The following is an 11974-nucleotide window of genomic DNA, read 5'->3' as shown; positions in this document are numbered from 1 at the left end:
AAAAAAAAAAAAAAAAAGGAATGTCACTTTTTTTGTGTGTATGGGTCGTGGGGCTTGAACTCTGGGCCTGGGCGCTGTCCCTGAGCTGCTTTTGCTCAAGGCTAGTGCTCTACCACTTGAGCCACAGTGCCACTTCCGGTTTTCTGGTCATTAATTAGAGATAAGAGTCTCACACTTTCTCACTCAGGCTGGCTTTGAACATTGATCCTCAGATCTCAGCCTCCAGTGTAACTAGGATTTACAGGTGAGAGCCTTCAGCGCTAGCTACATTCTCATTTTTACACCTGTAATCTTAGCTACTCAGGTGGTTGAGACCTGAGGATTGAGATTCAAAGCCTGTAGGCAGGAAAGCCCTTGAGTCTCTTATCTTCAATTAACTACCAAAAAAGACTTGAGTAGCTAGAGGCTCAAGTGATAGAGTGCTAGCCTGGAGCAAAAGCAGCTCAGGGATAGCCCTCAGGGCCCAGAGTTCAGCACAAAAACAGGAAAAGAAAAAAATCAAAACAAAAACAAAACAGGATCTTCTACAAAACAAAAGAAAAAAATGAAACTAGTCGAGTGCCAGTGGCTCACGCCTGTAATAATCTAGCTTCTCAGGAGGCTGAGATCTGAGGATCATGGTTCAAAGCCAGCCCGGGCTGGAAAGTCTATGAAACTCTTATTTCCAATAAACTACTAGAATACTGGAAGTGGCGCTAAGGTTCAAGAGGTAGAGCACTTGCCTTGAGCTGAAGAGCACGGGGACAGCGCCCAAGCCCAGAGTTCAAGCCCAAGACTGACAAAAAAAAAAGAAAGAAAAAATGAAGCAGATGTATTCCAGACTCAGCTTTGTCTTTACGCCAGGCTTGGTTTGACCACTGGGTGTTCTGCTTAGCTTAGCCTATCATGCCCCAGCTACTCATCATGACCCAGAGCAAAGCCCAACAGTTACTCCAGCCCCTGAGAGCCTGCACAGACCCCATCTTGCTCTGGGTCACCATATCTTGTGTGAGGCAGAGTAAACAGCTTTGGCTCTATATAACAATAAGCCATCAACAACATGTCACTGAATACACACTGCTGTATTTTACTACCTCTTTACATGGAATGCTGAAATTTGAATTTCTTACCATTCTCACCTGTTTTAAAACACTGTTCCCTAGGATTTTATCAACCACTTAAAAATGTAAAAATAGCCCAGTATCCAAGGCTCATACCAGTAATCTTATCTGATGGGATGGATCTCTGTTGTCCTAGGACCCAACTGATGCTTCCTGTTGTCAGTGAAGGACCTGAGTGTTCCTGTCATTGTTCAGGAGGCTGAGATCTGAGGATCCCATCCCAGTTCAAAGCTAGCCTGGGCACAAAAGTGAGATATCTCATTTCCAATTAACCAGCAAAAAGCCAGACGTGGAGGTGTGGCTCAAGTAACAGCCATGAGTGGGAAAAAGCCAAGTAAGAACATAAGACCCTGAGTTCAAACCTCAGTAGTAGCAACAATACTAATGAAGTAAAAACCATTCTCGAAGCCATAGGAGTTGATGGACACCTGTAGAAGCCGAGGGATCACTTGATCACCAGTTGGGGGCTAGCTTGGGCCCCACAGCAAGACTCTTCTCAACAGATAGAACAAGGGCTGAAGATTTAGCCCAGCAGTAGGGAGGGCTTGATGCTCTGGGTTCAATTCTTAGTACCACAAAACAACCACCATCATCGCCAAAAAAACATTTGTAACTCAGAAGCTAGGCAAAAATACAAGCCCAGCTGGGCCCAGGGGCTTAGCCTATAAACCGAGCTAGTAGAGAGGCAGAGATTGAGAACAGCCCAGGCATAAACGTTGGAGACTGTTTCAACTAATAGCCAGGCACTGTGGTAGGTGCCTGTTAATCCAGCTACAGAAGCACAGTGGCAAGCACAGCGGTACCTGTTCACTATCCCGTTACACAGGAGTGCCTCAGTAGGCAGACTGCAGCCCAGCTCTACCCGGAAAATAACCAAGGCAAAAAGGAGTGAAGGCCTCAATCAAGTGGTAGAGTGCCTGCCTAGCATAAGGCCCTGAGTTCAAGACTTAGTAGTACCAAATAAATAAGCTCATTAAGCCCTCAGGTTAGCACCGTGAGTCAGGACCAGTTCTATTCCCATTTTAGGTAGGGCACATGAAGGGCCGAACTGTACTTGAATCCTGAAGCCTGCATCCTTCTTCCTTTCTCCAGGGTCCACAGCACCAGGCCACAGTCCCATGCCCCTGGCTATGTACCGGCCCACAGCTCTGCAGGCCTCTGGTACTTGTGGGTCTTATGGGAAGTCATTTACTTTTGGAATTTTTCATGGTGGGGAGGGGTAACGGGTGAGACACAGTCTCCCTGTGTAGCTCAGCTGCACGGAAGGAACTAACAATCCCCCCAGCAGGTGAAGCTCCAAGTTTGAGCCCTAGTACCGCCAAAAGAGAGAGACCTTCCTCCAGGCTATCCTCAAAGATAACTGGCTGGCCAGATGTACTTTGCTCTAGGCAGCAAAGGCCATCATCCCTCCAATCTCCTCCAATCTCCCTAAATCTGTTTTTCCGGCCTTGTCACCCCCTGCAGCTCCCCTCAGGCTCCTCCACCCCGGGTCACCCTCCCCTTCCTAGATTTTGTCATTCCTCACCCCACTTCAATCTCAGTTTTTAGGACCTGAGTGGCTCTCCTGACTCATCAACTCTCTTTTCCCCTCTCCAAGACTATCATCCCATAGGCACAGAACAACAATTTCATGCCAAGCCAGGAGCTGGTGGATTATGACCTTGATCCTAGATTTTAGGATAGTTCAGTACAGACACAAAGAAAAAATATGTGTGTGTGTGTGTGTGTGTGTGTGTGTGTGTGTAGCCATATACCAGTGTCTCACGCCTGTAACCCTAGCTACTGAGGAGGTTGAGAGCTGAGAATCACAGTATGAATCCAGCCTGGGCAGTAAAGTTCCTGAGACTTCATGGTAATCACCAAAAAAAAGTCAGAAGTGGAGTGCTAGCCTTGAGTGAAAAAAGTTCAGGGACAGCACCCAGGCCCTGCACGCACTCGCGCACTCATGCACACACACACACACACACACACACACACACACACACATTCCATCCCAGCTCCCATTGGCTGGTGTGATCACTCTCTTGGTCCCCAACTCCTGGGACAGTGTGATTACCAGAAGGCTGGGCCACCTTAATATTCCATATCCACCATTCCTTCCTGACACATACCCTCCAGTCCGTGCCCCTTGGCAGGTCTGGGCTGAGACAAACCAAACACATCTTGGCCTCTTGTAAATCCCAACACTGGGCTCCCAATTTCCCCCAACTCATCCATAGTCCAACTCTGTTCAGGGACATTTTATCTTTCAGGTTGCCCAGGCCAAATTCTTAGGGAGCAAATTCCTGAAGTGTAAGCCTCAGGATGGAGGATAAGGAAGAATGGCCAGGTAGGAGTAGGGAACAGGTGGGGATTGTGAGCAGATAAACAGCAAGGAACCTAAATACCAAAAGGGTGTAAGACAAAGGAGGAGAGCCTCCTAAGCCCTCACATCTTTTTTTTTTTTTTTGGCCAGTCTTGGGGCTTGAACACAAGGCCTGGGCACTTACTGTCCCTGAGCTTCTTTTGCTCAAAGCTAGCACTCTACAACTTGAGTCACAGCGCCACTTCTGGCTTTTTCTGTTTATATGGTACTGAGGAATGGAACCCAGGGCTTCATGCAAGCACTCTACCACTAAGCCACACTCCCAGCCCACCTCACAGTCTTAAACACAGCAGGACAGTGGCAAGCCTTGGTTTTGCCTTGAAGATCTCTGTGGTTAGCAGGGTACCTGTGTCTCATATCTGAAATCTGAAGATTGAGGTTTGAAACCAGCCAGGGCAGAAAAGTCCAGGCAACTCTTATCTATCTCCAGTTAACCACCAGAGAAAGCTGGAAGTGAGCCAGGCTCTGGTAACTCATGATTATAATCTTAGCTATCCAAGAGGCTGAGATGTGAGGTTCAAGGTTCGAAGCCAGCAGAAAAAGTCTATGAGAGTCTTTATCTCTAATTGGCTATCAAATACACCTGAAGTGGAGCTCTGGCTCCAGTGGTAGAGGCTAACCTTGAGCAAAAGAAACTAGGGACAGGTCCTGAGTTCAAGCTCCAGGACCAGCACACACTCACAAACATATGCACAAACCTGGAAGTGGAGCTGTAGTTCCAGTAGTAGAGCCTTCCGCAAAAAAAGCTGAGACAGTGCCTACACCTGAGTTCAAGCGCCAGTACTGGCCCAAGTTAAAATATGTATCTGTATAGTTTATCTAGGGACCAAGGCCTGGGCCCTCCAGTGCCCAACCTTTCCCTTATTTTTCTGCTTCCCAACGTCCACACAGACCAGGAGGCTGTCACTGGAGTTACTTGCCACTCAGCTGTGCGCAGACAGCCCCATCACGGGTGGGCAGAGACAGCTGGCAATCCCAAAAAGAGCAAGTACCTTAGGCAGGGCATCAAGGGGCCGTCAGCCTCCTCTCCACAGGCTATACCAAGCAAGTGACCTTAGGCAAGTCACTTCTCCTTTTTTGGATCACTGCCTGCTTCTCGGATTTCTGTCCAGACTCTAGAATAACAATCACCTTCTCCATATTTACTATGCATGGCCTCACCAATCAAGTGCTTCCTATCTATTCCTACCAATTAACCCCACAGTCCTAGATGGTGGTGATTTGCTGAAAAGGAAACTGAGGCTCAGAGAGGCTTGGGACTTCCCAAAAGCTCTCAGTGGGAACAGGTAGGTGGTGACACAGACGGGACACTTACCTCCATGGTGGCTGCGGCTGGTTGGCAGTCCCTGCTGGGGGCTGTGGTCCCCCAGGAGGCCTGGGGCCGGGCAGAGGCTGGGGCCCAGGCCCCTGTCTGCTGAGCTGGAGTCTTCCTGCTCACTTGGCTCAAACTCTGGGATCTGGAACATGCTCTGGGCTGCGGAGAAACGATGATGGGTAGTTACAGTGCAGCTGGAACTGGGACAAATGGTGGCTGTGAACAGCAAAGGCGGAAGACAAGTGTCCCACGATCTCTCTCCCACACTAGGACCCCCAGGCCCTCACGTCCGCGCCTGCCCTCCTCTATCGGCGATCTGCATCTCCTGGCCTGGCAGGAAGCTCAAGCTAACACCAAAAATTCCCCTACAGGGCCGCCCAGGTGAGTGCGGCAGCCTCGGGCCGCTGCCTAGGCCCCGGCCCGCCCGGCCCTGCCCGCCGGTGGGGACGGCGCACAGGTCTCACCCCAAGCCCGATCTCGAGGCCCCTGACCCGGGCCCGCCACCTCCCTCCTAGTACTAAAGGCGCCCGGCCCTAGTTTCCTAGGCAACAGGAACTGTCACTGACCCAGCCCAATCAGTTCTCGTAATGAATCCCGGGTAAACCCGGAGGCGGGGCCACCGCGGCCGGGCGCCACCCCCTGCCCCCCTCCCCCCGGCACCGACCTGCCCCTCCCCAGGCTCCCAGCGCCCAGCTCCGACTGCCACTGGCCCGGAGCGCGGCGGGGAGCTGCCGGGGGCTTCTCGGAGTCCCCATTCGGGACGTGAAGGTCTGCTTCTGCTGACAAGGCCTCCCGCCTCTCCGGGCCTTAGTCCCCGCCCCTCCGCCCGTAAAATGGGGATAGCGACACCTCCTTCGGGAGGCGGTGGAAACTTTGTAAACAGCCGTGACCACAGTGGGTGAAAGCACTTTGTAAAGGTCGTGACCGAAGCTACGTCGGGGTGCAATTACTGTTGCATTTCTCACTGCGCCGCCAGCGCCGAGTGACAGGCTGGGAGGCCCCGCACCCTCCTCCCGCTCCTCCGGGGCGTGGAGACCTCGCGCTGCCCGCGCAAGGGGCACCTCCCGGGGACGCGGCAGAGCCCCGGAGATAAGACAGGAAGGCAAGATGACTGCCCGGGCGCGGGAGCCGGGACCGGGGTCCCCGTGAGGGCCAACCGTAAGGCTTGTCGCGGGGGGCTCAGCGCCCGGCAGGCGATGCACGGCCGGCCGGCCAGGTGAGCGCGAGCAGCCGCGGCCGAGGCGTGGGACGGGCGCGCCCGCCGCGGACTGGAGGGTCCTGCGGATCCAGGCCCAGGGGGCGGGGCCACGGCGCCATCTTGGTTGTGGGCGGAAGTGTCCTTCAGAGACCCAGCGAAGGGGAAGTCGTTGCCGCCCCCGGCCGGGCGAGCAGATCCCTTTTTAAGGATGAGGGGCTCTAAGCGTGGAAACTGGCAGCTCCCCGCAGACCAGCAATGGCTGGTGGTCCTGGGCACGGCCCGTCCAGGTGCCCGTTGGGTGCGGCGCCGGTGGCCTCGACGTCTCGGCCTCCGGCCATGGTAACCCCGGGCGCCCGCTAGCGGCGCTATTCGCGCCAATTCTCGAACGGCTCTACGCCGGGCGCGGCGCGGGGCTGCGAAGTTAGAACCCGCTGCTGCGTAATTTGCGTAGGTGACGGCGCCCGCGCAGGCGCAGGAGGGGGCGGAGCAGCGGGAGCTGGGGAGCTGGAGCCCGGCGTCCCGGCGACCGGAGCCCGGTTCCCCAGCGGCGGCCCGAGGACTAGACATCGGCGTCCTCCTGCCCCCCGCGGCTGAGGGTGGGCGCGGTGGGGGAAGGTCAACGTCCGGAATTCCGAGGACAGAGGAAGAGACCCCTCCCCTTTATCTGGATTTTGGAAGGGAGAGAGCCCTTAAGCTTGGGAGGGGGAGAGCGGGGCTCTGGGCGCCCCCGCCGCGGCCGCTGCCCAGCCCTGACGGGCATCGGGCCGGCTCTCCCCCTCCTGCCAGGCTAACACGAGCGACCAAGGCCAGGGAATCCTCCAGCCCCAGCATCCCCTCGGCTCCGTGGCTCTCGGACCGGCCCAGGGAGAGACACTTTCAGCCCTCACCCCATCTGCCTTGGAGAGACAAGACTGCCCTTCCACACCCCAGAGTGAGGGGCCCAGGCTGCCCGGGACCCCGCCAGACTGAGGGTCTCTGTTGAGGAGAAAGGGACCTGGCAACCATCACGTCTTCCTGAGTCTCCATCTCTGTCCACTGCAACCTGCAAACCCCAGCCCTCCGTATTTATGCCCTGACCCCTGGCCAGCTTTCCATCTCTGCCTCTGAGACTCAAGCCTCCCTCCCTCCCTGATATGGAGAGTAACCTCTCTGGCCTGGTGCCTGCTGCGGGGCTGGTGCCTGCGCTGCCACCCACCGTGACCCTGGGGCTGACTGCAGCCTATACCACCCTGTATGCCCTGCTTTTCTTTTCTGTCTATGCCCAGCTCTGGCTGGTGCTTCTATATGGGCACAAGCGTCTCAGCTATCAGACGGTGTTTCTGGCACTCTGTCTGCTCTGGGCCGCCTTGCGTACCACTCTCTTCTCCTTCTACTTCCGAGATACTCCCCGAGCCAATCGCCTGGGGCCTTTGCCCTTTTGGCTTCTCTACTGCTGCCCTGTCTGCCTGCAGTTCTTCACACTGACGCTTATGAACCTCTACTTTGCCCAGGTAACCATGGAAACGGGTTGGGATGGGAGGTCAACAAATCCAAGGGCCCAAAGGAGTGATGGGCATCTCTGCTCCCAGGTGGTGTTCAAGGCCAAGGCGAAGCGTCGGCCAGAGATGAGCCGAGGCTTGTAAGTACTGGGGGGATACTGTTGGACTGAGCCCCATGTTCAAGGACAGGGGGCAGCCCGCCTTTTGGGGCCAAGACAAGGACAGCACAAGCAATGTTTGTGCAAGAGTTGGGCAAAGCTAGGGCACTTGACACGGATGGTCCTGCAGGCCATCCTCTGTACATGGGGATGAGGGTCAGTGGCAATAGAATCAGCTGCCATGCTTGGAGGGGAGAGGAGAGCAATGTAGGGGAATAGCTGGCTCTGGCCCACAGGAGGTCCAGATCCCACCTACACTGCGGGGTGACCTTGGGCTGCAATGGCACAGTACCTAAATTGCACAGTTTCTAAAGGGCTTTCACAAACAAGTTTCTGGAGAGGTTGGTCTTCTCATTTGAGAGAAGAGGAAACTGAGGCTCAACAAGATAAAACAGGTTCAAGGTCACAGAGCTGCTAGGAGCCAGAACCAGGGCTCGAACCCAGATTTCTGACTTCCAGTCTGATGTTCTTTCCAATGGGCCACCTTCTCTCTTTGGGCCTCAGTTTCCCCATCTGTAAGACTGGATGATCTCAGTTCTGACTGACATTGCTGGGGAGGGGCTCTGAGAAGGTAGGGTGATCTGCGCGTGGCTGACAGTCTGCGGGTACCTATGCCGTGGGCTGCAGGCTGGCTGTCCGAGGGGCCTTCGTGGGGGCCTCCTTGCTCTTTCTGCTCGTGAATGTGCTGTGTGCTGTGCTGTCCCGCCGGCGGCGGGCACAGCCCTGGGCCCTGCTGCTGGTGCGAGTTCTGGTGAGCGACTCCCTCTTCGTCATCTGCGCCCTCTCCCTTGCCGCCTGCCTCTGCCTCGTCGCCCGACGGGCCCCTTCCACCAGCATCTACCTGGAGGCTAAGGTAGGGGCCACAAGCCCTGATGCTTGGGGGGGCCTTGGAGAACTCTGGGCATAGAAGAAGTTGAGAGCCTTCTCTCCCTGAGGGTCCTCTGTTGTCATCTGTGCCAGGGGACCAGTGTGTGCCAGGCAGCTGCCATGGGAGGTGCCATGGTACTGCTGTATGCTAGCCGGGCCTGCTACAACCTGGCAGCCCTGGCCTTGGCACCCCGGAGTCGGCTGGATGCCTTTGATTACGATTGGTACAACGTCTCTGATCAGGTGGGTACTTGGCAGGTCTGCCACTTTCTTAGTAGCTGTGTTGCCTGTCCTGGCCTGGTGCCCCTCTGGCCTGCCCAGAGGCTGGCACATACTCTTGCCTTCCACAGGCGGACCTGGTGAATGACCTGGGGAACAAAGGCTATCTGGTATTTGGCCTCATCCTCTTTGTCTGGGAGCTTCTGCCCACCACTCTGCTGGTGGGCTTCTTCCGGGTGCACCGGCCCCCACAGGACCTGGTAGGGCCCCCACCGGCGCTGTGGGACCAGCAGAGCAGCTGGACTGTGAGAGTCCTGGGCAGTTGAGGGGAGCAGGCAGGAGAAAGCATTGATGGTGGTGATTTTCCCCCCACAGAGCACCAGCCGCATCCTCAACGGGCAGGTCTTTGGCTCCCGCTCCTACTTCTTTGATCGGGCAGGCCACTGTGAGGATGAGGCCTGCTCTTGGGAACACAGCCGGAGTGAGAGCACCAGGTAGTCCAGCCTCCCCTCTTCCCTCCCCCCTGCCTCCCACCCCACTTCCATGAAACTCTTGTCTCCAATAAACCACTAGAAAACTGGAAATGACACAGTGGTTCAAGTGGTAAATCACTCGCCTTGAGCTGAAGAGCTGAGGGATAGCACCCAGGCTGAGCTCAAGCCCCACAACCAACCAGAAAAAATAAATAAATAAAAACAAATAAATAAAAGGGCTGGGAAGGTGGCTCAGTGGTAGAGTGCTTGCTTTGCATGCATGAGGCCTGGGTTTGATTTCTCAGCACCACATAAGCAGAAAAAGTCAGACATGGTGCTGTGGCTAAAGTAGTAGAGCACTTGCCTACAGCGCCCAGGCCTACAGTTCAGGCCCCACAATGGACCCCCCCAAAAAAGCCAGGATCCAGTGGCTCACACCTGTAATCCTAGCTACTTAGGAGGGTGAGATCTGAGAATTGTGGTTCAAAGCCAGCCCAGGGTGCCCGTGAGACTCTTATCCAATAAACCATCAGAAAACTGGAAGTGGCGCTGTGGCTCAAGTGGTAGAGCACTAGCCTTGAGCTGAAGAGCACAGGGACAGTGCCCGGGCCTACAGTTCAAGCCCCACAACTGACCAAAAAAAAAAAAAAAAAGCCAGATCTTCCTTTCCACCCTCCCTCCTATTTCCCCCATTTTTCTAGATGGGGTTCCCTTCTGGGTTTCTACTACTGCCCCACCCCCCCCCCAGGCAGGGATGTAGCTTGCTCTGGGTCTGAGAGTAATGCTGGGTGACAGTGTCTGCGCGAAGGCTCTCCTCCTACCCCATTCTTACCAGTGCGGCCTGGTCGCTGCCTGGGTCTGACTCTGCTTCTCTACCTGCAGCATGTCTGGAAGCCTGGGCTCTGGCAGCTGGTATGGTGCCATCGGGCGTGAGCCAGGCTGGTGCGGAGGCAGCCAGACCAGGACAACGCCACTGCTCTTCTCCCAGGTGCCAGGACCAGGAGGTCACCACCACAGCCTCTACTCCACCCCACAGACGTGACCCCCTCCCACTTGCCCCAGACTTGTGGCTCCCTTACCCCAGGCCCCGTGCGAAGTTCGTCTGCCGCTTCTTGCCCAGGATCCCGGGGGCCGTAGCTGCCCCCCCCTCTGGCCAGCTCCTCGCTGCTCCTCTTGTAGTGAGCTTGTGCTCTCCCCCTAGGTTGGGGGGCACAGCCCTGGCTGCCAGATGCCCACAGCGCCCTGGCATGACCTGCCACCTCCGCTTCCACACTGGAGCCAGCTACCTCTCCTGTGCCTGCCACTCAATAAACCGTGTCCACCCCTCATCTGTTCCCCGCCTGTCGCTCTCTGCTTTCCTTCCTCTCATCTTGGGTGGTCTTGGCCCCCGGCTGATGAAGGCCCTTGACACTTGGGTGGTTAGACTGGCCAGGGGAGGGGAGAGACCTGCAATTTTTGAGAACAAGGAGATTATGTGGGCCTCTGTTCTTCAAGTTCTCCTGGCCATCTGTTACTCCAACAATTTCAGTGGTTTCTGTGAGATATTTTTATTTTATTCATTCATTCATTTTTGCCGGTCTTTGGGGCTTGAACTCAGGGCCTGGGCACTGTCCTTGAGCTTCTTTTGGTCAAGGTTAGCACTTTACCACTTGAGCCACAGTGCCGCTTCTGTCTTTTTCTTTTCTTTCTTTTTTTTTTTGGGGGGGTCCGGTCTTGGGGCCTGAACTCTGGGCCCGGGCGCTGCCCCTCAGCTCTTCAGCTCAAGGCTAGTGTGCTACCACTTGAGCCACAGCACCACTTCCGGCTTTTTTCTTTTTGTTAATGTGGTGCTGAGGAATAGAACCCAGGGCCTCAGGCATGCAAGGCAAGCACTCTACCACTGAGCCAACTTCCTAGCCCACTTCTGTCTTTTTCTGTGTGGTACTAAGGAATAAAACTCAGTGCTTCATGCATGCTACCACTAAGCCACATTCATTCCCAGCCATATTTTAATTTTTTTAAGGACAGGATCTTCTTGCCCAGCACCAATGACTCACACATTATAATCCTAGCTACACAGAAAGCAGCCAGGCAGAAGTTTGTGAGTCTCTTTCTTCCCCTCCCCTTCCCTTCCCTTCCCTTCCCTTCCCTTCCCTTCCCTTCCCTCCTTTCCTTTCCTTCTTTCTTTCCTTCCTTTCTTTCTTTCGTTCCTCCCTCTCTCCCTCTTTCTCTTTCTCGCTTTCTTTCCTTCCTTTCCTTTCCCTTTTCCTGTTCCTTTTCCTTTCCCGTTTCCTTTTCCTTTCTTTCTTTCCTGTGTGTGTGCCAGTCCTGGGGCTTGAACTCAGGGCCTGGGTGCTGTCCCTGAGATTTTTCTGCTCAAGCCTAGTCCTCTACCTCTAGAAGCACAGCTCCACTTCCAGCTTTTTGGGTGGTTAATTGGAGATAAGATTCTCACAAGCTTTTCTGCTGCACTGGCTTCGAACTCTGATCCCCATCCTCACATACCAGCCTCCTGAGTAGCTAGAATTATAGACGGGAGTCACTGGTGCCCAGCTTGTGAGCCTCTTACCTCCAGTAAACTCCCAAAAAGCCAGAAATGGAACTATGGTTCAAGTAGTAGAGTGCTAGCCTTGAGAAAAAGAAGTTCAGGGCCAGACACTGGTGTCTTATGCCTGTAATCCTAGCTACTCAGGAGGCTGAGATGTGAGGATCAGGGTTCAAATCCAGCTGTTCAGGAAAGCCCATGAGACCAGTTAACTACCAGAAAACCAGAAGCGGAGCTGTGGCTCAAAAGTGGTAGGGTACTAGCTTTAAGCAGTAAT

The 11974-nt window shown here is 54.7% G+C and overlaps 2 protein-coding genes across 7 annotated transcripts in view; one reads left to right on the top strand and one right to left on the bottom strand.

Annotated features, from left to right (window-relative positions):
• The window catches only part of Bad (BCL2-associated agonist of cell death), an 11705-nt gene extending 5690 nt beyond the window's left edge, over positions 1–6015 (bottom strand). The window contains exons 1-2 of one of the 3 annotated variants that reach the window (XM_013021180.1): positions 5938–6015; positions 4781–4939 (exon numbers count right to left, since the gene is read on the bottom strand). In XM_013021180.1, the coding sequence (XP_012876634.1) occupies positions 4781–4931 (151 nt within the window). In that variant the 5' untranslated portion in view covers positions 4932–4939; positions 5938–6015. Of the gene's footprint in view, positions 1–4780; positions 4940–5244; positions 5325–5444; positions 5613–5937 lie in introns of those variants that run through there. The other 2 variants (XM_013021177.1, XM_013021178.1) reach the window with 2 other exon arrangements.
• Gpr137 (G protein-coupled receptor 137) lies at positions 4931–10506 on the top strand. Of its 4 annotated transcripts, XM_013021175.1 has the most exons (8): positions 5915–5996; positions 6765–7468; positions 7547–7596; positions 8242–8467; positions 8575–8724; positions 8832–8960; positions 9076–9194; positions 10056–10506. In XM_013021175.1, the coding sequence occupies exons 2-8, from the start codon at positions 7112–7114 to the stop codon at positions 10213–10215; spliced, it is 1191 nt and encodes a 396-aa protein (XP_012876629.1). In that variant the 5' UTR covers positions 5915–5996; positions 6765–7111; the 3' UTR covers positions 10216–10506. The 4 variants fall into 4 exon arrangements, with proteins under 4 accessions (XP_012876628.1, XP_012876629.1, XP_012876627.1 ...); XM_013021174.1 differs by lacking the exon at positions 5915–5996 and adding an exon at positions 4931–5161 and having other exon boundaries at positions 6765–7596; positions 10056–10486; XM_013021173.1 differs by having other exon boundaries at positions 6765–7596; positions 10056–10486.
• The last annotated feature ends 1468 nt before the right edge of the window (positions 10507–11974 follow it).

Source organism: Dipodomys ordii, unplaced genomic scaffold, assembly GCF_000151885.1.
Source record: "Dipodomys ordii isolate 6190 unplaced genomic scaffold, Dord_2.0 Scaffold54, whole genome shotgun sequence".
In the NCBI taxonomy this organism is placed as follows: domain Eukaryota; kingdom Metazoa; phylum Chordata; class Mammalia; order Rodentia; family Heteromyidae; genus Dipodomys; species Dipodomys ordii.
Note: the sequence above shows the minus strand (reverse complement) of the source record. Positions and strands in the feature narration are given on the sequence as shown.

Coding starts and splice junctions, on each gene's coding strand:
- Gpr137 (XM_013021174.1), top strand. CDS start 7,112: ATGGAGAGTAACCTCTCTGGCCTGGTGCCTGCTGCGGGGCTGGTGCCT. Junction 7,597..8,241: donor CCAGAGATGAGCCGAGGCTT/GTAAGTACTGGG, acceptor CGTGGGCTGCAG/GCTGGCTGTCCGAGGGGCCT. Junction 8,468..8,574: donor GCATCTACCTGGAGGCTAAG/GTAGGGGCCACA, acceptor CATCTGTGCCAG/GGGACCAGTGTGTGCCAGGC.